The sequence below is a fragment of the Acomys minous genome (assembly GCF_964271855.1).
Source record: "Acomys minous genome assembly, chromosome: 5".
NCBI classification, from domain to species: domain Eukaryota; kingdom Metazoa; phylum Chordata; class Mammalia; order Rodentia; family Muridae; genus Acomys; species Acomys minous.
The window spans coordinates 110,346,303-110,368,622 of record NC_140494.1 but is presented as its reverse complement, the minus strand read 5'-3'; the positions used below and the strand labels follow the sequence as shown (position 1 = coordinate 110,368,622).

At 43.3% G+C, this 22,320-nt stretch overlaps 2 protein-coding genes across 6 annotated transcripts; one reads left to right on the top strand and one right to left on the bottom strand.

The window, feature by feature from the left end:
• Nucleotides 1-1,625: 1,625 nt before the first annotated feature.
• On the bottom strand, nucleotides 1,626-10,062 carry PIH1D2 (PIH1 domain containing 2). Of its 2 annotated transcripts, none has more exons than XM_084782089.1 (6): nucleotides 9,931-10,062; nucleotides 8,677-8,881; nucleotides 7,262-7,385; nucleotides 5,747-5,992; nucleotides 5,078-5,343; nucleotides 1,626-1,768 (listed from the first exon to the last, which is right to left on the bottom strand). In XM_084782089.1, the coding sequence occupies exons 2-6, from the start codon at nucleotides 8,851-8,853 to the stop codon at nucleotides 1,634-1,636; spliced, it is 948 nt and encodes a 315-aa protein (XP_084638215.1). In that variant the 5' UTR covers nucleotides 8,854-8,881; nucleotides 9,931-10,062; the 3' UTR covers nucleotides 1,626-1,633. The 2 variants fall into 2 exon arrangements, with proteins under 2 accessions (XP_084638215.1, XP_084638216.1); XM_084782090.1 differs by having other exon boundaries at nucleotides 5,918-5,992.
• Nucleotides 10,063-10,231: 169 nt separating this feature from the next.
• On the top strand, nucleotides 10,232-22,186 carry NKAPD1 (NKAP domain containing 1). 4 transcript variants are annotated; one of them, XM_084782092.1, is made up of 6 exons: nucleotides 10,232-10,367; nucleotides 12,236-12,312; nucleotides 14,941-15,041; nucleotides 16,376-16,525; nucleotides 17,632-17,685; nucleotides 19,838-22,186. In XM_084782092.1, the coding sequence occupies exons 2-6, from the start codon at nucleotides 12,244-12,246 to the stop codon at nucleotides 20,340-20,342; spliced, it is 879 nt and encodes a 292-aa protein (XP_084638218.1). In that variant the 5' UTR covers nucleotides 10,232-10,367; nucleotides 12,236-12,243; the 3' UTR covers nucleotides 20,343-22,186. The 4 variants fall into 4 exon arrangements, with proteins under 4 accessions (XP_084638218.1, XP_084638220.1, XP_084638217.1 ...); XM_084782094.1 differs by lacking the exon at nucleotides 10,232-10,367 and adding an exon at nucleotides 10,394-10,927 and having other exon boundaries at nucleotides 19,841-22,186; XM_084782091.1 differs by lacking the exon at nucleotides 10,232-10,367 and adding an exon at nucleotides 10,396-10,927.
• Nucleotides 22,187-22,320: the final 134 nt, after the last annotated feature.

Genomic DNA, 22,320 nt, shown 5'->3' with positions numbered 1-22,320 from the left:
GAAGCACCTAGTCTGAGTCAGTTACATTTTTCTCAAATTAGGGATGCATATATTTTGCATTTGCTGTGCAATATCCTCCAAATATTGTATCTAACTCATAGACAAGTCCATGTTTGACAGAAGTCTAGCTGGTCATTGGAAGAGATGCTTTATTACATTACAGAGGCTCACAGAGGCACAGACATGGAGATTGCTATACTTGCCCTGTATCTTGCTGGACAGCTCATCTTGTTGATCCTGTTCCGAGTCAGAGTGGGTTTTGTTTAGTTTGTTTTGGTTTTTTTGAGACAGGGTTTCTCTGCGTACCCGTGGCTGTCCTGGACTAGTCTGTAGACCAGGCTGGCCTTGAACTCAATTGGATCTGCCTGCCTCTGCCTCCGGAGTGCTGGATCAAAGGCATGCTCCACCAGTGTCCAGATCTGAGTGATTTTTTGTTTTGTTTTTCCTGATGTAAACATTTACTAGGAATCTTTTTTTTTTCTTGTTTTAGTAAACCAGCACTTCTTACATGATACTTAGAGTAGCAGCTGTGGCTAATTTCACGTCAACTTAAAACTAGAGTCATTTAAGAAGAAGGGCTCTCAGCTCAGAAAATGCTTCATCAGATTTGCCTGTAGGCAAGTTTGGTGCATTTTTTAAATTAGTGATTGATGTGGGAGGGCCCAGCCTGCTGGAGGCAATGCCACCCCTGGGCATGTAAGTTTGTGGTGAGTAAGCCTTGGGCAGCAAGCCACTGACCAGTTGTCCATGGCTTCTGCATCAGTTCCGGCCTCCAGGCTCCTGCTCTGCCCTCCTTTGATGATGGGATAGAACTGTAAGTTGAAATAAACGCTTTCCTCCTCAAGTTGCTTTTGTTCACGTTTTATCACATCAATAGAAACCTTAAGATTCTTGCAAACAATTGGAATTTTCCAAAATGACATTTTAAATGACCTGAGATAGCTATAAACATCTTTAAAAAAACATCTTGTGATTATAGAGTTTTAAATTTTGGGTCAATGCAAAGTTATGTTTCTTTGTTTTTTTCAAGAGTTTTCGTTTTCTATTTTAAGTTGTTGCATATGTTTGTGTCTATGTAAGGGTATATGCAAATAAGTGCAGGTGCCGGAACAGTGCAGCAGATGCCTCGGAGCTGGACTTCCAGGCAGATGTGGCCACCCATCATGTGTGCTGAGAACAAATCAAGGGCCTCTACAGTCTGCAGTCTTAACCACATCGCTAGCCCCACAAAGTTTCAAAAAGGTAAAATAAATGGGAAGTGGACACATCACCACAACCTCAGCTCTTGGAGACCAGACAGAAGGGTCCAGAGCTTAAGATTATCCCCAGGTATGTAGCAAGTTGAGGCCACGTGATCTAGGGCTATAAATGACCCTTTCTCAAAGATCAAAATACATATTTCTGAGCGTGGTGGCACAAGCCTTTAAATCCAGGAGCTGAGGCATGCAGATTTATATTTTTTAGGCTACCTTGATCTACATAGCAAGTTTCAGGCTAGCTAGGGTTACACGGTGAGACCCTGTCACAAACAGCAAAACCAACCAGCCAAACGAAAAAAGCACTACACCTGCCCATAATGCAGGTCCTGTAACTCACAAGAGCTGGAGCAATGAAAACACCAAATGTGCTGTTTTTATGCCAGTGGCATTGTAATGATTAATACAGATTTATTTTTGACAAATTTTGCTGTAGTCATTTCTGTATTAACCAATTCTGGAAGATTCAGATATAATCGGTACTTCTCGGGAACCTCAACCAATAAATCAACCTAAAAAAAAAAAAAGATTTTAAAATCATGATATGAAACAACTGAAACCTAAAGGTTATGGTCTTTGATGACCACATTCTCTTGTATGAAGATCTAGTTCCTGCCACAACACTGCTGCTGCAGATTCTTGAGATTTTGATTACTAACACAACACATTAAATGTTAACTGGTGAGCTGGGCATGATGGCACATGCCGGCTTCTGTTACACAGAGAAACCATGTCTCAGGAGGGGGGAAAAAAGTTAACTGGTAACAGTGCCAGAAGTAGAGTGTTGCCACCTGAACACTGTTGCTGTTTTTGGATTTGCCATCAGATGACAAGGAATGTACTGGGGCCTGAAGGATAGCCATTCGTGGTAATGATGCCCTCAGTGAGCTCAGCTGAGGGGTTCGAATGTAAATAAAGAACTCAGCTAATTTATGCCTTTAGAAGAAGTGGGAAGTGGAGTTATTAATGTGTGCGCTCATATTGGGTACTTCATAAGGTATTACAAAGAGGAAGTGAATACAGACAGTAACTAGTTTATATGCAGCCTCCAAATTCTAAGACTTGAAGGCGGAAAAGTGGAATAATCCAGAAAGGATACAATTAAGAAACTGCCATTAGCAGTGTCTGACACAGTGGCTGATGGAGACAAAGGTTAAGTGGTACTTGTTTAAAAGCTCGTGAACGGGCCGGGTGTGGTGGTGCACCCCTTTAATCCCAGCACTAGGGAGGCAGAGGCAGGTGGATCGCTGTGAGTTCGAGGCCAGCCTGGTCTACAAAGAGAGTCCAGGACAGCCAAGGTTACACAGAGAAACCCTGTCTCGCAAAACCAAAAAAAAAAAAAAAAAAAAAAAGCCCATGAACGGACAAAGGTTGATGTCAGTAAATCTTTACATTTGGTTAAGAAGACAGCAATTCACTTTAAAGGTTGTGTGTTAGCAATACCTGCTCTGATGCATTAACTCACTCTGTACATTCTTAGGCCTGAGGTATGCCATGCTTATGGTGGAGGGAAACAAACTGCTGCCCCAAGCCACAGACCTAAAACTTCCATGTATATATAACATATCTCTTCTAATTGCATCCCATTGGCCCAAGTACACCACAAGGCAAAAACATCAGTAGATGCCATGAGAGTAGACATTATTTATTAACCTAAAATTAATTTAAAATAAAAGTTTAGAGTAGCTAGTCTTGGGAAAGAATTGTGGGTATAGCACTAACTACAATCAAAGGAACAGGCACAGTGGGATCAAAGGAACCGCCCTCGAAGTCTAAAGCATCTTTTGGGCCCTCAACATCCTGTAAACAGGCAACCCAGAGAAAGATGCTAAGCACCCAAGAATGATACATTCTATGATATTCCTTTTATATATGTGACCAATGTGGATGCTGAACAGGAAAAACTCCCCCAAAGGGAGCTTTTGTTTTGTTTTGAGACAGGGTTTCTCTGTGTAGCCTTGGCTGTCCTGGACTCACTTTGTAGACCAGGCTAGCCTCGAACTCACAGCGATCCCTGCATGCCTCTGCTTCCCAAGGTCTGGAATTAAAGGTTTGTGGCACCATGCCTGGCTAGAGCTAGCTGTTTTAACAATGGGGTAGGAAGGTAGGTAGTCAATGGGCCTCCTCAAAGGACCTAAAGAACATTCTCCAACTCATGCAGGCCCCTGCACAGGATCTTCTTGCTAGAATTTCAGGATTGCTGCTCCCCAGGAACCAGACTTTTGGGGTCATTTCTGAAGAGAGATTTTTCTATAGTTCTCTCACGTATGGTGGATGGGGTTCACAGTAGATCACTTGTCTTGTTATGTCATTGGTCTGGCTTAAAAGGAGAACAGACTAGGATGACAAAATCCTGCACTATGGAATCTCAGGCTGGGTTAGGCTTGTTTTCCTTGAGGAACGAAGCAAATGTCTGCACAAGAGGGTAGACTAGATGTCCCAATTATTTGCTCCCCTTCTGCGAAGTAAGAGAATTCTCTCTATACATCTCTGCAATGTACTTATCACTTTCTGTGACTCCCAGTCCTACTGATGTTTTTGCCTTGTGGTGTACTTGGGCCAATGGGATGCAATTAAAGGAGAAATGCTATATGTACATGGAAGTTTTCCGTCTATGACTTGGGGCAACAATTTCTGTTCCCTCCACCATAAGAATGGCATAGCTCAGGCCTAATCAGAGCAGGTCTTGCTAATACCCAACCTGAGCAAATTCGGATACACCTTTGAATTTTAGGAATTTCTTTAAAAAAAAAAACTTAAAAATTTTTTATTTTATGTATATGAATGCCCTGTTTGCATGTATACCTGAATGCCAGAAGAGGGCAGGGTATAGATGCTTGTGAGCCACCATGCGGTTGCTGGGAATTGAACTCATGACCTCTGGAAGAGCAGACAGTGCTCTTAACCTCTGAGCCATCTCTCCAGCCCTAGGAGTTTGTTCTTACTGCAGCATAGTATAGATACAGACTTACTGTTTAACTGGCTCTCTAGCTGAAGGTTCTATGTCTGGATACAGCCTACTTTGTATTGGAAAGTAGTTAGGCGTGCAGTGACTGCATCTACACTGAACATGTAGCAGATTTTTTCTTCTTTTTCTCATTAGTCTGTAACTGATACAGTACAGACTAATACAGCTTGGTATAGTTTGAATCTGTTTGTTTGTTTGAGACAGGGCCTCTCTACATAGCCCTGGCTGTCCTGGAACTCACTATGTCAAATGGGCTGGCCTCAAAATCACAGAGATCTGCCTACTTCCACCTCCTAAATTCTGGGATTAAAGGTGTGCTCCACCATGCTGTTCCCCAAAGCTCCAAGTGTCTGCCCCCCCCCCACTATAGATGTGCTATTGGAAGGTGCTGAAACATATAGGAGGTGGAACTTAGTGCCACCTGCATTATTGGGTGTGTTTCTGGAAAGTGGGTTGTGGGACTCAGGTTACTTCCTTTCTCTCTCTGGTCTTGAGTGATGGGTGGTTTTGCTTTGTCATATATTCCCGTCACGATGTGCTTGATTCTTCAACACAGGTCTGAAAATGGTTATCTGAACACGGCCGGAACCTCTGAAATCAGGCTCCTTAGCAAACCTTCTCTCTCTAAAGTTATCTTAGGTGTTTGTTATAGCTATGCAAAGTTGATGCGCAATTACATGTAACAGCACTTACAAGCTACTCAGTAGTAGAAGTAACTTCAAGTACATGCAAGTGCAAATGTTATTTGCAATTGAAAAAAAAACTGGTCATCGATGGGTCTTCTCATTTGCAGGATTCCTGAAAACAACCCCCAGAGATGCCTTGGGACTACCACAGCATCTGCTTAACTTACCTCAGAAACACTAAGATCACAGAGAGAGACTGAGTTAATCCCAGGCAACTCGATTTTCAGCTCAATTTTCAGAGGTTTCTCATTCTGGTCCTTTTCAACCTTTAATTCGTAGGCTGGTTTCTTAGCCTCCACCTGGACTTCTGAGCTGGAAATTTCTTCTATGAGACACCGTCCTTTGGAAAGCGCCTGGTCTTTTGTCAACAGCACCTGAGGAAGGTGGCTTGGCTCACTCATGGTACTGCTTTTGATCCTTTCAAGAGTATTTTCTTTATGAAAAGAGGGGAGGGGAGATAAAAATAGTATCAGGCTGTGAGCTTTAAAATAAGTAGCATTCACAGAGACAGTTATTAAAGCTGCAATTCAGTTAGTTTGGAAATATTAGCTCTAAAGCATGGGCATGCGGCTCAGTGGTAGCTGCCTAGCGCGTGAGGCTCTGGGTTGGACTTGATTCTGGCACAGCTAAACAAACAGACCCAAATACGCAGAACCTCAAGCCAAATAATTTGCTTGGGAATCCCGCAAGACTTTGACATCTTTCTGGATACTGTGACATTTCTAATAATGTATATTTTTCTCTCTTTAGGTTTCTCATTCTTTTAAGATAGAGACTTGTGGCTTGAAAAAAAAATCTGACATTCCTTTATGTTCAGATTACAGTCATCGACTTACCTGTTCTCAATATTTCTTTGAAGTCTGTTAAGTCAGTTTTAGTGCCCATCAGGTTTGCTTTCGTTCTCTGAATGCTTCCTTTTATTCCAAAACTAGTAACATGGTATGAATGTGCAAGCGTGAACTGGAGCCGCTCCTCAATGCAATGCATGGCCATCTTTATCAACTGACCTTTGACCTCTTGGTCTTTTTCTGCTGCTTGCAGAACCCCAGGATTGTAGGCAACATCAATGACAGTGTAGGCACCTGTGTGTAATCCAGAGACGACTTGCTTGCTTCTATAAGGATCTTTGTCAGACAGTATACTGACCCATGTCAGTAAAGTTAGAGAGCATAGATTCCATCCCTGTGCGGCTTGTGTTCTCTCTGTCTCTCAACATGGTTTCTCTGTGTCGCCTTGGCTGTCCTGGACTTTCTTTGTAGACCAGGCTGGCCATGAACTCACAGACATCCACCTGCCTCTGCCTCCCTGAGGGCTGGGATCACAGGTGTGTGCCACCATACCCGGATTTGTTTTTTCAAGACAGGGTTTCTCTGTGTAGCCCTGGCTGTCCTGGAACTCTCTCTGTAGACCAGGCTGGCCTCGAACTTACAGAGATCCACCTGCCTCTGCCTTGTGAGTGCTGGGATTAAAGGAGTGTGGCACAGCCCAGCTCAATCCCTGGGTTTTTAGAGCAGTCACAGCAGCACTAGGTTAAGCCAGCAGTGGCTGTCCCAAAAGGAAGCTGACACAAAATTACCTGCAGAAGAAATACAGTTTAGTAGGAGAAAGGGCTATGAAGTGAGGAAAAGCCTTCGACAAGAACAGTGCAGTCAACGGACAGCTAAGCATGATGGGGCCTTAAAGGGAGCTATGGCTTCCCTTCAGAGCCTGGACAGAAGCTTCGTAGAGTGAGACTGAGTGGCAGAGTGGGAGAGAAAGCTAGCTGCCATGAGAGATCAGGGGTCCTGAAGAGAGCAGCTTCACAGCGCTTGCATGAACAAAATCCTTCTCAAGACCAATCCAAGAACAAAAGAAAAAGCTGGCTTTTTATAACCTTTTAGGAGCGACAGTGAGTTTCACGTGACAAAATTTACTTCAGTAGAGTGTGCATGATATCACAGAAGAGCCAGGAAATCATGAATTGAAGCTGTCAAGTCACAGCTGACTCTTAACTCTGTCCCAGCATGAAGCACGGGCTGACTCAGGCTGTAGGATCTGGCCTAACGATGCAAGCCCCTGTTCTAACACAGCATCTACACAAAGTTCAGGTCTATGGTGGCATCTCTATGTGGGCTAAAAGCAGATCATACTATTAGAAATCATATTAAATGTGTATAAAACATACTAAATTGTCAGTAATTATAATTTCATAATTATTATATCAATATAATTAAAATGTTATTTACTAAGTTATTTATTCATAATCAATATTGCTATCACATGTAGTATTTTACTTAAAATGCTTTTAAGTAATTTCTGATCTGTGAATAGGTTCAATAAAAATACACAATGCTTTCTTTAATTCTTTATACCTGATGCCTCAGAAAAATCTTCTGGTCTCCCAACACTTATAGGTACAGGGTGAGTGGCTGATTGAGGAGCGGGGATCCTTTTCCATTGACATAGGTTGATAAAGAGTATTTTTTCTTTTGGTTTCTAGGAAGTGAATAATTTTGATGTTACCAAACTTAGTTTTGTTTTGCTTTTTAAATGCTATTTGGTGATAATATCCTGAAAGCAAGTCATTACATTTTTTTTTCAGGCCTTCCCACATGCTAGGCAAGTGCTCTAATACTAAACTAGACTTCCCATCAAGACAAAGAATTCTGGCCACTATCTCATTGATATATGTATTTTTGCTGCTGTTGTTTTGTTTTATTTTGTTTTTCAAGACAGGGTTTCTCTGTGTAGCCCTGGCTGTCCTGGACTCACTTTGTAGACCAGGCTGGCCTCAAACTCACAGTGATCCGCCTGCCTCTGCCTCCTGAGTGCTGGGATTAAAGGTGTGTGCCATTGATTATATTAAAACTGTGCTTGACATCCTGAAGAATTTCCAAGGAAACTATGTGACTTGAAGTTCTTTCTGTGTTTTGGTTCACTCACTCACTCACTCACTCACTCACTCATTCATTTGTTTGTTATGCCAGGAATAAAATCCAACTCAGAACCTCACGTGCTAGGCAAGCATTCTACCACCGAGACACATTTTTTTTTTCGAGACAGGGTTTCTCTATGTAGCTTTGACTGTCCTGGACTCACTTTGTAGACCAGGCTGGCCTCGAACTCACAGCGATCCGCCTGCCTCTGCCTGGACAGAAGGAGGAGGAGAAGTGAACAACTGCTCCATATGATCTGGACCCCACTGCACAGCTTCAACATTTCACCAACAAAGTGAGCTCTTGATTTGAAAAAAAAAAAAACCCACTCCAACTCTCGAGTCATATTAAATCATCACATCAGAACCAGGGGACTTCTAATTCCAGCAGTCAGGATGCAGAAGCAGGAGGGTCGCTGAGTTCAAGGCCAGCCTGGGTTACATAGCATCAGAGGGGCAGGACTACATAAAGAGACCAAATGTCTCAACACACAGGCATGCCGTTAGGGGCAGTTTGACGGCTCAGTGGATAAGAGCACCCGCTTCCAAGCCTGGTGACCTGAGCTCTATGCCCACATCAAGGAAGGAGTGAGCCAGCTCCCCAGATTCACCCTCTGACCTTGCACATGCACTCTCTTGAACCCACACACATAAAAAAAGTAATAAGACTGCATTTGGGGATTTCCAAAAATACCAAGTGTGAATGTCCCTTTTCCCCTCCTTTCTATTTAGAGAGGGAATTTAATAAAATTCTCTAGTGTTAAAGTAGCGCTAGAGAACGGTAAGCTATCCTCTAGCTAGGCCAGAGTATTGTGCTGAAGACCTCCCACCCCTTGCACCAACTCTACATACTAGGATCTTGGTCTGTAGACAGAGCCATGGTTCTGGGTCAACATAGAACTCCTTTCCGTCTTTCAGTTCCTGCTCAATGAAATTTCTGTAGCGCGCAGGATCATTCTCGGCCAAATCATCGAGCATGTTCCAGAACTGGGAAATCTGGGTGAGAAGACCCTTTGAGGACGCCTTCATGACTGGGGACAAGACGGGCCCCTGGAACCTGCGGACAGACAGAACCTGAGAAAAGACATGGCTGTGTCGCTACGGCCTTATTTCCTCTTTCAGGGAAGAAGGAAGGCTTTCGGAATTGCTTTGGGGGAGGATCTCAACTGTTCTTGCTTCCTACTTCTAAAAGGGCGCGCACGCACACTGCTCTATCTTAGCTCTTCTACAGTCTCCAAGGAGAACCCCTTCCTATACTCGTATGTTGTACCTGTACCTCTGTCTGGTCTTCAACAAACACAGTGGGAACAAATGGTCTTTTAAAGTCTTGTTTTTCCTGGTGATCTTGTTCCAGTAGTTGGATATTGGCTGACTAGGAGCCGTGCCCCTTCCAGGTCTGAAATTCTGAGAGGGGTGTGTGTGTGTGTGTGTGTGAGAGAGAGAGAGAGAGAGAGAGAGAAGAGAGGAGGGGGTGAGAAGAAGGGAAAGAGGGAGGGGAAGAGGAGAAACACATAGAGACATTAATTTCCTTAATCCTCAGCATAAGCAGTTAAAAAGTAGGGGTACTGGAGCCAGTATGCTTAAGTTCTTCCTTACTACAGACAACTATGTTGCCTTGAGCAAGTAATGTATATATATATACACTCAATCTTCTCAAAATAAAGGTGAGGATTAAGAATGCTAATACTAGTCGGGTGTGGTGGTGCACACCTTTAATCCCAGCACTAGGGAGGCAGAGGCAGGTGGATCGCTGTGAGTTTGAGGCCAGCCTGATCTACAAAGCGAGTCCAGGACAGTCAAGGCTACACAGAGAAACCCTGTCTCAAAAAACCAGCCAAACAAACAAACAAAAAATACACTAATACTTAAAGCTGAACACTTGATAAACACTGTGTGAGAGTAATATTCTAAGATCCTGTCATCACCTTCCTCCCTCAACAGAGAAGTTTCCATAAATATTTTATAAAGAGGTTTAGAGTCTTCAAATTATGTATTAAGGTTAGACTAAATAAACAACGGATACACACTTTCCCCCCTTCTGTTTTATTTGTTTTGGTTTTTCAGGTAAGGCTTTTCCGTGTTAGACCAGGCTGGGCTCAAACTCACAGCGATCTGCCTCCAGAGTGCTGGGATTAAAGGCGTGCACCACCACGCCTGGCCGCGAATACACAGTTCAAAACTGAGGGAATCCGCTTCTTTTCTCCGTTTGGAAACAAACTGCGACTCCGGTTACCATGGTAACCAGGCTCGGCGGTACCACACCTAACTAGGTCCGGAGAGCGCAAAGTAGAGCGGTGTCTCTACAGCCAAGTTCCGGGATCTTCTCTCCAGTTCCGGACTAGTTCCTCAGCGCGCTCGTCTCGCTTCTCTCTCAGGAGAGAGTGGGCTTCCTTCCTGTACCTGTCAGCTTCCACGGCGACCGGCCAGCGCGCTCAGTCGGTAGTCTCCCGTGGGAGGGAAGCGTTTCTCGGGAGCACGACTTCCGGCCCGGAAGGAAGCCGCCGCCTTTTCTCCCACCCCGCCACGCGAGCCTGCGGCGCACGGTATGGGTGTGTTTGTGTGTGTTTGTGTCGGGAGGGCGTTTCGAGGGGAGGCTGCCGTGAGCGCCGAGGCCGCGGCGGGGCAGGGAGCCCGCTGACTGACATGGGGGTGTTTTCCCTTACTTCCCCTCGGAAACCTCACGCTCCCCCCCAGGCACGCTAGACAGTTCCCGGGGCCCAACGGAAGGCCATGCCCATGCCCGGTTTCCCCATTCTGTCCCGGGATTGAAAACCGAGCCGCCGGGCGCCGTCCCAGCCCTGCGAGAGCGGGGAATGCCCGGGTCCGCCTGCAGGCCGCGTTCCGCGCCTGCGCCCGCTCTGGCCTGGGTCCCGGAGAGAGAGCCGCCTGGCGGGCTCGCCTCGGGGAAGGCAGCCGTAGCCTGGGCCTCGGGTGAGGGCACGGTAACCGGTGGGAAGGCTGCGTTTTCACGAAGGACTCGGGTGAAGCTGCAGAGCTGCCTTTCAGCCCTGACTCCTTGGCTTCCTGGGTCGGAGGAGATCTTGTAATGGAGTGGTTCTTCGTCTCACACTAACAGGATGCCTGATTTCCTCAGGATCGAGGGGTGAGTGAGCATCGGGACGGTGGCACCAAGCCCTGCCAGCTACACATGTGAATATCGTTGTCCCCTGGGTTTTGGAAAGTTCCATACGATGTAGGAAACAAAATGTCCTGAGATATTTAGGTCATTTTAAGATTTTTTTTTTTATATAACTCAGTTTTTATTACTGTTGACATATGTGGTGTTTGATACCCTCAAATCTAGATGTTTACTTTGTTGCAAGCAAATTTTAGGGAATTTGAGCTTTGATTTCTAACCTGGACACTGACATAATCCTTTGCCTGGGTCTATGCGGCCTCGGGGGGCGGGTTACAGCTTTAGGGAACTTGATTTTCAAAATAGGAGTGGGGTTAGAGTCCAAACTTGGATCCCCCACCCACCCACAGCCAACTGAAGCTGTTTAGGGAGTCAAATTGCATCTGTGCCGATCATGTACAGACCTTTCCTCTTTTTGTCATTATTTCTAATCTACATCGAACGTATTTATATAACATCTGCATCGTTTTAGTTATTATAAGTAATCTAGGTACCCCACTCACCCTAAATGTGGTAGAACATGCCTGTTGTCTCTGAACTTGGCAGGTAGAGGTAAGAGAATGAATTAAGTAAGAGCTAGCTGAGGCTACATGAGACCCTGGCTAAAAAAAAAAAAAGTATAATTTAAAACATACAGGAGTATAGTTTATATGCAAATACCATTCCATTCTAGTTTTTTTTTTTTTTTTTTTTTTTGGTTTTTCGAGACAGGGTCTCTCTGTGTAGCCTTGGCCATCCTGGACTCACTTTGTAGACCAGGCTGGCCTCGAACACACAGTGATCCACCTACCTCTGCCTCTACCATTCCATTCTAAAGGAGAGGTGAGCACCCTAGGATTGTTTTGTGTGTGGGCGTGTATATGTTACGGAGGGACTGAGTCCAGGGTGGTTCTTACACTATGCAAATGTTCTACCATTGAACTATATCCCCAGCCTGCACTTGGATTTAGTTACCTTTAAAGGCCCTGGAACAATCTGCCTTGAGGACTTGATCAAGTAGATCTTGAGGGACTACTTAACTCTTAAAACAGAGAATTGTGAGGATTAAATAAAATGGTTCTCATAGAAACACTTTTGAGCAGCCTTGTGTAATTTTAAAGACTTAATATCCATCAGTCCCTTTCATTCTTGCATACACTGTGGTCCGGCATCATGATGGTGAAAGGAAAATTCTCCCTTAAATGATCTACGTTCAGTGATATTTTCCCCCTTTACTTTTTGTTTCATTATAATTTAATAAAAATAAATTTATTACATATTATTGATTCATTTCAGATCAAAGAATGTCCCGGGTTCCACTGGGGAAAGTCCTCCTGAGGAATGTCATCCGGCATACAGATGCTCACAATAAGGTAGGTCCGTACCACTGTCCCAACATTTTTGGAGAGCATTCAGTAAACCATGAGTTATGTTGGGAGATAACGAAGATCTATAAGAAACAGTCATAGTTTGAAAGTACTATATCATAAAGATAGTCACAAAATGCTTCAGAGCACCAAGGAAGAAATAAAGAAGTCCGCTTTAGAAAATTAGAAAGAGTTCACAGAATGAATGGCATTTGAAATGTAATATTTGAACTTGTTCTTGATGAATGGATATAAGTTTAACAGAGGCATTGTTTTTGACTGAGAGCACCATGCACAATACGAACAAACTTCACTACTGGCTTGATCATTACTGTCACTGTCACTATCATATGACTTACGTAGTTGGGATTGAACCTGTGACACAGCGTCACTAAGCTTCTTGTCTAGCTGGTCTTGATTGTACTCCTTATCCAGGCAGGCCTTGAACTTTTCCCTTCCCCAGTAACAGTAATTACAGACTCAGCTGTTGCTTGAGTTTTTTTTTTTTACTGTGGATGGAGATGTAATAGTTACTTTTGTGTTAATTCTACTTCTACTTGTATAGGGACCTTGGAATTGGGAGTGACAGCTAAAAACAATGTAATTCTAGCCTAGGTTTAATCCAGTTGTGCAGGAGGACTTAGAAATAAAATGCACTGTTGTTTTTGGCAGTCAATTTCCTGGCAACTATGTGGCTTTGTTTCTGTTTGGGACAAGAATTTTAATGTGAGCTAGATATGACATGCATGCCTGTAGTCCCAGCACGTAGGAGACAGAGTCGGGAAGTTTGCTTAAATATATATGCTGTGTGGCAGGAATGCCAGAAACAAACAGAAAGTGCCTGCAGAGATGGCTGCTTTTCCAGAAGCTGGGTTGTTCTCAGCTCCTTCGCGGTGCTCACAACCGCCTGTGACTGTAGTTGCAGGGAGTCAGACACTGTCTTCCAGCCTCTGTGGGCACTGCGTGCATGTAGTGCACAGACAGAGTGCACACAGAGTAATGCAAAAGTTAAAAACAGTGACATGGGTGGGAAATGCTACAGGCAAAAGTACTTACTACGCAAGCCTGATGACCCAAGTTTAATCTCCAGAACCCATGTGAAAAGCCAGATGCAGGGATGCCAAGTATGTAACCCCCGTACTCTACAGCAGGGTCCAGGTAGAGATGGGGGAACTGGCCAGAAGCTCAAGGGCCAGCTGTCTAGAGTACATAGTATAGCAGCAGAAAACAAGAGAGACCCTGACTCAGTAAGATGGAAGTCAGGTTGAAAGTGGACTTGAAAGTTCTCTCTGACCCCCACGTGTGTGTCACGCATGTATGTTTTTCCATCTCCTTTTCTTGCTTGTTCTCTCACTCTCATAAACACATAAAATAAGTAGGTAAAAATTTATCATTTACCTATTTATCTATCCCTTTTTCTTTTCTTTCTTTCTTTCTTTTTTTTTTTGACAGGGTTTCTCTGTGTAGCCTTGGCTGTCCTGGACTCACTTTGTAGATCAGGCTGGCCTCAAACTCACAGCGATCCGCCTGCCTCTGCCTCCCTAGTGCTGGGATGAAAGGCGTGCGCCACTACCGCCTGGCACCTATCCCTTCTTCTTAATGTAAAAAGAGAGTTTGCCTTGGCCTTTAGTATATGCCTATGATCTCAGCTATTCAGGAGGCTGAGCCAGGCTGGAGGACCAAAAGTTGAAGGCCTGCCTAAGTAATTTAGATTTTGTCTCAAAACACTACCACCACAAAGTAAAAAACCCACCACCACCAAGAACAATAAAAGCAAAACAAAAACAATCAGGCAAGGGTTAGGAAGTGGTACCAGGCCAGTGGTAAGAGTATATACTACACTGAGAAAAACAAAGCTAAGAAAATTTAACTCTAGTCTGGTGGTGGTGGCGGTGGCACATGCCTTTGATCCTGGTAGGAAGCAGAGGTAAGATTTCTTGAGTTCAAGGCCAGCCTGGTCTACAGAGAGAGTTCCAGGACAGCCAGAGCTATATAGAGAGACCCTGTCTTGAACGAAACAAAACAGAACAGAATAAAACAAACAAAAACCAAAGAAGAAACAAAACCTGTCTGTTTTAAGAATGTTGGTAAGGCCGGGTGTGGTGGCTCATGCCTTTAATCCCAGCACTTGAGAGGCAGAGGCAGGTGGATCTCTGTAAGTTTGGGGCCAGCCTGCTCTACAAAGTGAGTCCAGGACAACCAAGGCTACACACGGAGAAACTCTGTCTCAAAAAACCAGGAAAAAAAAATGTTGGTAAGGTCTCTGAGCTTTTGTGGCCTCTTTGTAAAATGTTCTAATAGCACCTGCTTTACTTTCCTGTAAGATCATCTACTGTTGTGATTGAGATCATGTTGCATCTCAGAACCATATAGGATTATTCTTACCCGATTGCAGCAGGACTGTAAAGCTGAAGTGACCAGTGTGTCTCTGCAGGGCTCCAAACCTGTTGTTGCCTAATCGTAGATTTATTGCAGTGGACTGCTTAGTCACTAGAAGTTACTCTCTAGATCTTATCCTAGTCTGTAACTCCATTGCTAGGGCACAGTGTACTTTCAGTTAGTCCATTTTTCTGTCATGCAAAGTGCTATTTTTAGTGATGGGTTTTTGTTTCTTTCCCTTTTGACACTGTCTAGATTCAGGAGGAGTCCGACATGTGGAAAATCAGGGAACTGGAGAAGCAGATGGAGGGTGCTTACCAGGGGACTAGAGGGGACACAGCGCCCGGCGGCTCAAGGTGAAGTGTGCCTCTGAGAGCCGAAATAACTCTCATCCTTTCAGAACTGCTAACTGTAGCTTTAAAACATCCTAGTATGTTAACAATTGGTTAATTCAGTTCAGCAAATCGGTAAGATTTCCTTGTTTCCTAAATTTAAGTCTGACCATAACAGTGACGTCTGATGACTAGACTGTACTCATCCACGATGGGAAATTAAAACAGTCTTTATGGACTACTGTAAATGTTAGATTTTATGGATTCCAACCTTGCCTAATAGCTTGTAACTTAAGATTTTTCTATTGGAGCATCTTTCTTGTTTTGTCTTAGAAAAACTGTATGATTTGCTGGGCATGGTTCCTCATGCCTTTAATCCTAGCACTCAGGAGGCAGAGGCAGATAAATCTCTGAGTTTGAGGCCAGCTTGTTCTACATAGTGGGTTTCAGGCCAGCCAAGACTACAAAGAAAGACTGTCTCAGAAAACAACATAAATATATATGGGTGCACCTAAGTGCACACATGGAAGTCAGATCACAACTGTCAGGAATTTGTTCTCTTACCACCATGAGTTCTGGAATAGAATCAGGTCATCAGGCTTGCCAGGCAAGCACTTTGACTTGTTTAGCCCTCTAGCCATCCCTGGAGTCTTATAATTAATTCACTCAGTCATACTGTTCCTCCTTTAGTCTAGTAGACCTTTTAAAAACAATTATTTATTTTATGTGTATGTCTCTATGTCTGTTGGTGTCACCAGAGGCCAGAAGAGGGCAGTGGATGCCCTGATGTTGGCATTATGGGCAGTTGTAAGCTGCCTGACATGGGTGCTGGGATTTGAACTAGCATCCCCTGGAAGAGTAACAGATGCTCTTAACTGAGCAATAGCTCCAGTCTTAGGCTTCTTTTTAAAAGCCACGCTTACTCACTGTCTTTGCCAGGTCTATGGGCTTTCATATTATCTTTGTAATTATTTGAGTGTGACTTAAAAGATTTTGCATGCTTGACTGTGTTCTGTAGGAGGTGTAGGGTATTTTATGAGTAATTAGGAATATCTCTAAGGCCTCTTATGCTCTTTAAGTATAAGAGATAGGTACAGAAGATAGGTTATAATCCTGATTTGTAAAGCTAGAAATCTGAGTCTAAAGCTAGGGAAATCATTAGAAGAAAGAAAACAATTGCAAGTGAGGTGTTAGGAGTAAGTGGACCTTGGTGTAGTACTGGCTGAGTGTGACTGCTATCAGTGTTACACATTGCTAAGGTAGTGTCTCAGCATGTTCCATGAGTTGTGTTCATGACATTTTATAAAGTGACATCACAGACTGCTTTTAAATCTAAAAGTTTGTCTCTTCATTTACAGTCGGATGAGAAGTGATGGTTTTGATGAAGAAAGTCAGAGAGACTACTGGAGGCCAAAAAATGAAATTTCTGGGGCCCTGGAAGATGATTTTCTTAAGGCTAAATCCTGGAACAAGAAGTTGTATGATTATGAATCTAATATGCCAGACAGGTTTGTGACTATATTCTTGTAACCTCTAAGGATATTTGGCTTGAGTATATATATTTGTTGAAATTTAATTGTCCTACAGTTAGAGAGATGGCACAGTGGTTAAGATTACTTGTTGTTTCTTCTTCTTTTTAAAAATAATTTATTTATTTTTACTTTATGTGCATTGGTGTTTTGCCTGGATGTATGTGTCTGGTCCCCTGAAACTGGAGTTAGACGGTTGTGAGGTGCCATGTGGGTGGTAGGAACTGAACCCAAGGCCTCTGGAAGAAGTCAGTGCACTTACCCCTGAGCTGTCTCTCCAGCCCCTACTTGTTGCTCTTATAGGGGACCCATGTTTGGTTCCCAGAGCCTATAAGGCAACTTATAACTGTCCGTAACTCCAGTTCCAGGGGATCTGACACCCTTTTCTCACCTCTGGACATCAGGCAGGCATGTGGTGCACACATATACAGGCAGGCAAGACACTCAAACACATAAATAAAAGTAAATCTTCAAATCAGATTGTCCCCATAAAAGCTTGTAGGCGGGTATGCATAGCAGCAGCACTTACTATGGCTAGGAAATGAAATCCAGATAGCTACAGCTGATGGATGCATTAAACAGAATGTAGGCTTTCCATGCAGTGGACTAGGACTTGGTGTAAAAGGGATAAGTGCCAATTATACATGCTTAACCTAGAACATGGTACAAATGATGAAAGAGGTCATATACAAAGGCCACATGCTCTTTGATTCTGCTTCGTGGTGTGTTTAGGATGGATAATCCAGAGACACAGAGATTCAAGCCTGTCTTGGGCTGCAGGCTGCACTTGGCAAGGGAATCACTTCTTAGAGTAGATGACATGTTATAAAGTAGTCGGGGGGAAGGCGTCACTGCTGAAGAAAGTGCAAAGGAGTGCACTAACATGTCTGCTAAAAACCAGTATCTCCCGTGTCTGAAATGATGAATAGAAAGTAGTAGTATCACCGGGCTATTGTGTGGTTTCACTGTGCCCCCTTTTTCTTTGTTCTCTGTGCATATATGTATATTCATGTAGTCCAAAACTCTGATTTCAAAAAATGATATTCATTGCCTTATAAAAATACATGTATTATGTTACTTTACAGATGGGGTCACAGTGGTTATAAAGAATTGTATCCTGAAGAGTTTGAAACAGACAGGTAGGTAAATACACTTGCTGGGAAAAAAACAAACACTGAGATGAGTATAAAATTGTGCCATTAAGTAGAGTTCCTAACATGAACAAAGTATTTGTTTGCCATTGAAATATGGGCAGTGGGGGCTGGAGAGATGGCTCAGAGATTAAGAGCTCTGTCTGCGGCCGGGCGTAGTGGCGCACGCCTTTAATCCCAGCACTCGGGAGGCAGAGGCAGGCGGATCGCTGTGAGTTCGAGGCCAGCCTGGGCTACAAAGCGAGTCCAGGACAGCCAAGGCTACACAGAGAAACCTTGTCTCAAAAAAACCCAAAACAAAACAAAACAAAAAAGAGCTCTGTCTGCTCTTCCAAAGGTCCTGAGCTCAACTCCCAGCAACCACATTGTGGCTCACAGCCATCTATAATGAGATTTGGTGCCCTCTTCTGGCATGCAGACACACATTGGAGTCAAAACACTGTATACTTAATAAATCTTAAAGGAAAAAAACGTTTTATATATATATATATATATATGGGCAGTGGTGGCACACGCCTGTAATCCCAGCACTCAGAGAGGCAGAGCCAGCTGGATCTCTGAGTACGAGGCCAGCCTGATCTGCAAAGGGAGCCAAGGCTACACAGAGAAACCAAAGAAAAGAAAGAAAAGAAGGAAAGGAAAAAATATAACTAGAACCTGGAATGGCAGTGCATGGCTGTAGTCCCAGCTGTTCAGGAGCCTCAGCAGGAGGATTGCTTTGAGTCCAGCCTGGGACATAGTGAAGTCTTGTCTATAAAACAAAGAAAACAAGGAGAAGTTAATTGGGAGGCAATTCTTACGTAGCTTTCCTGATTGGTTTGTTCTATAAGCCTAAGGGCTTTAGAAACTAACTGTGACCATTATCTGTAGTGAACATATTCCAAGGTGTCCAAAACCTTAGAGATTTTATATCTGCATATGTTATAGTTTGCCTGCCTACCTATTTTCCATATTCTTTTTCTTTTCTTTTTTTTGGGGGGGGGGGGAGTTCCGAGGCAGGGTCTTTCTGTCTTAGCTTTCCTGGACTAACTTTGTAGACCAGGCTGGCCTTGAACTCCCATATTCTTTTTCTTATAAGCACAGTACTTACTTTGGGGTTGATGTGAAATAAAATATGCTATATCAGACAGTGGATTTGATAACCCAGATAGCTAGTAAATGACCTAAGAGGGCTGATAACCAGACAAAGGATGGTTCAGGTCTTAGGTGGGACATAGTAGAATAGTGAGGAATTTCATCCTTTTTTTCAGAATGATGCGCAATTTAAATCTTATGAACTAGCCAGGCATGGTGGCCCAGTACTTTAATCCCAGTACCCAGGGAGGCAGAGATATGTGGATCTGAGTTCAAGGCTGGCCAGCCTGGTCTACAAAGTAAGTCCAAGACAGCCAAGGGTACACAGAGAAACGGTCTCAGAAAAAACAAAACAAAACAAAAAATCTTATGGATTATTTCTGGAATTGACCCTAGGTGACAGAAATCAGAGAAAATGAAACCATGAATAAGGGAGCACTGGTGTTTAGTACTTAGTATGTAACTCAGCATAGTAGATCAGTTTGTTTTTTGACAGGATTTCCTATAGCTCAAGATGGCCTTGAACTTGCCATGTAGTCAAGAATGACCTTGAACTCCTGACCCTTCCAAATATTGGGGTTACAGGTATGTACCAGTATGCTTAGCTCAAATTAGGGCTTTAAAGTTGAGGAAATAAAACCTTTGTGAGAATAATAAAGTAGATAATGACCACAGTAATATTGTCAGAGATCTCATTTGCTTGGTATGTATGTATGTATCCTTGGCTGTTCTGGACTCAACTTTGTAGACCAGGCTGGCCTCAAACTCACAGAGATCCACCTGCCTTTGCCTCGTCAGTGTTGGGATTAAAGGCGTGCGCCACCACGCCCGGTAAGGGGGTCTCCTGTGTGCCTTGAACTTGCTGTGTAGAGCAGGCTGGCCTCAAGCTTGGGAGGTCTTCTTGCTTCTGCTTTCTGAATGCTGGGATTGCAGCTGTGCACCACCACAGTCAGCTCAAAGTTCTGATGTAAAGTCCAAGTTTAATAATCTACCTAGAGTACAGAATATTAAATATAAATGTACTTTTTCTTTCCTCCATAAAACCATTGTCTTTACTTTTTATTAGTAGTGATCAGCAAGACATTACCAATGGGAAAAAAACATCTCCTGGGGTAAAATCATCTGCTCACGAATCCCGAAAACATAAGAAGTCAAAGAAGTCCCATAAAAAGAAGCAGAAGAAACGGTCACACAAAAAACAGAAGAAAAACAAAAAGGCAGCTACAGATGTAACAGCAGATTCCTCAAGTGAGTGCTCAGAAGAAACCCGAGCTTCTAGTACCCGGAAAAGGAAGCAACCACACAAGAGCAAGAAAAAATCCAGGAAAAAGTCTCCTAAAAAATCTTTACCTTTAGGGGGAGAAAGCAATACTTCCCAGTCAGATGATTCAGCATCTAGCAGTTCTGAGGAAACTGAGGAGAGAGACACTAAGAAAACCAAAAGGAAAAAGAAGGACAAAAGTGCTCTTGTTCCCATGGCTAACCCTGAAGTGCAGGAGAGATCGAGCAAGCGCAGGAATTGGAAAGTGGCTACCGATGCAAGATCTGCTGAAAGCTCAGAGGATGACTAAGCTGGAAGACCGCAGTCCTGACCCCGCTGGCTGGCTGGCTGCCACTGAGAACTGGGGTCTGCCAGTGACTCCTTCAGCACAGGAGTCTGAGGTAGAGCTGTCCTGCCGCAGACACCTTTTTCCTACTCTGGATTGTTAATCTCCATCCCCTTTCATTGTTAAGAGGGAATCTGGTATTTTGTTAAGGTTTCTTGAAGAGATTATTTTTTTCAATTAATCACTTAGGGTAGAATACCTACACAGCAAATTAAAGAACCCAGAAAGACGAACTCAATAGCGACCTGGGTATACCAATTGGAAAGCCGGACTTGGGGGAGATCCAGGGTCTGCGATAGAGGAGACCTGAGTAGTGCTAGATAGAAAGTGACAGGGAGACTTGCTATCTGCACAGGAGTGCCCTGCTTTCAGCTTTGGTGCTTTGATTCTTCTGTAGTTGGCCCTACAGTTACCTAGTTTACTTAGCAGGGAAGTTGTTAGAAAAACAACCCTTTTCCCTTCGTGGGAATATCCACAGAGGACTGCTAAGAACCTAGGGCTTTCTGCCTAATTCCCTGCTGGCCAGGGTCTACAGACAGTATAATCCAAACCTAACAGTAACAACTGGATAGAATACGTATTCTAGCTCCATTGCTGCATATTGCCCAAATGGGCTTGTTGAAATGAGTTGTTTATCTATCAAATGGAAAGACTTAGGAAGTAGTCATGTTGCCAATGATCCTGTCGAAGAGATTCTGGGCAACAGCCATCTAAATGTCAGTTTTCTTTTCTTTTTTCTTCCTTTTGCTTAAGTTTGGGATTGAACTGAAAGCCTTGCATACACTAGGCAAGTGTTCTACCACTGAGCCATAACTCCAGCCCTCTTATTTTTCTTGTTCATTTCTAATTCTATTAATGAATTTTAGATTTTTCCCTGAAACCAGTTGAATCAATTCCAAAATGAAACACTTCTCAGGGACATACCTGCTTCTTCCAGTCTGACTTTGTGTTTAATTATCAAGAACATATTATTTCCCCTTGTTACATACTGTGATCCTAATATTAAAAACAAAAAAACCAAAATACCACTGCAAAGTGGCTGACAGAACAGTTGACTTTTCATTAAGAGGAAAGATAAAGTGACATTGTTAGGGTTTTTTGGTTTTGAGGTCACTTTTGGTCCTGAGTGAAGAGCGTGAAAACTCGGACTTAAGACTGTGGGTCATGGTTCTGCCACTAAATGAGTTCTGCGCAGGTTAAGCTAACCTCCCTGGCCTTACTTTTGCATGTGTAATACAAAAACACTTCATGGTTAGCATGACAGACACCAGCAATAGAAGATGACTATGCTGACATTCCATGAAGTGGCATTTTATAGTTCTAAATTTGTGCTCTTTACAGAACATATTTCTAATAAAGTGCTTGTTCTTAAAATACATGGTTGGCAGATGTGCCCTATCCCTTGATTATGAGCAGGTGCTGTCTTTTGGGATACCGAACACTAATAACTTTAGTACTCCAATGTCAATGTCCCATGGTGTCTCTTTTCCTTGGGTTTAGTGGAAAGAGAATCTAGTTACTACCTCATAACCTTCTAGAAGCAAGTGACATCTCTGTTGGAAGTAGTTTTGAGCATGTATTTTGAAAGGAGGGTTGTGTTACAAATGTCCTGAATCTAAGCACAGAAAATTATCTTTCAGAATAAGGTACTTACGAGTTTGAGTCCTGACCTTCTTCCTCCCTACTAACAGACTTATCTTTTCCCCAGGAATGCACATTCTGTCTGATTTTTTAAAAAACTGTTTCCTGTTTCCCCATGTTCATATTTTTCTTGATCACATAAGCAATAAAATTGTTTCTGTTCTAAACCTTTCTTACCCCTAAATTCCCTTACATGCTGTAGGCTAAGGCTTTGTTGGTTCCTCTGATTCCCTTAACAGTGGCTTAGGGTGGCGTTTCAGAACCTGTGCATTTGCACTATCAGCCCAGGAACACTTCTTTT

Excerpts from the sequence above, each read along its gene's own strand:
- PIH1D2 (XM_084782089.1), bottom strand. The coding sequence starts at position 8,853 with ATGAAGGCGTCCTCAAAGGGTCTTCTCACCCAGATTTCCCAGTTCTGG. Across the intron at positions 5,993-7,261 it reads AGATTTTTCTGAGGCATCAG|GTGCCTACACTGTCATTGAT; the intron begins GTATAAAGAATT and ends GATTACACACAG. Across the intron at positions 5,344-5,746 it reads CAAAGAAATATTGAGAACAG|AAAATACTCTTGAAAGGATC; the intron begins GTAAGTCGATGA and ends CTTTTCATAAAG.
- NKAPD1 (XM_084782092.1), top strand. The coding sequence starts at position 12,244 with ATGTCCCGGGTTCCACTGGGGAAAGTCCTCCTGAGGAATGTCATCCGG. Across the intron at positions 16,526-17,631 it reads GAATCTAATATGCCAGACAG|ATGGGGTCACAGTGGTTATA; the intron begins GTTTGTGACTAT and ends GTTACTTTACAG. Across the intron at positions 17,686-19,837 it reads GAAGAGTTTGAAACAGACAG|TAGTGATCAGCAAGACATTA; the intron begins GTAGGTAAATAC and ends ACTTTTTATTAG.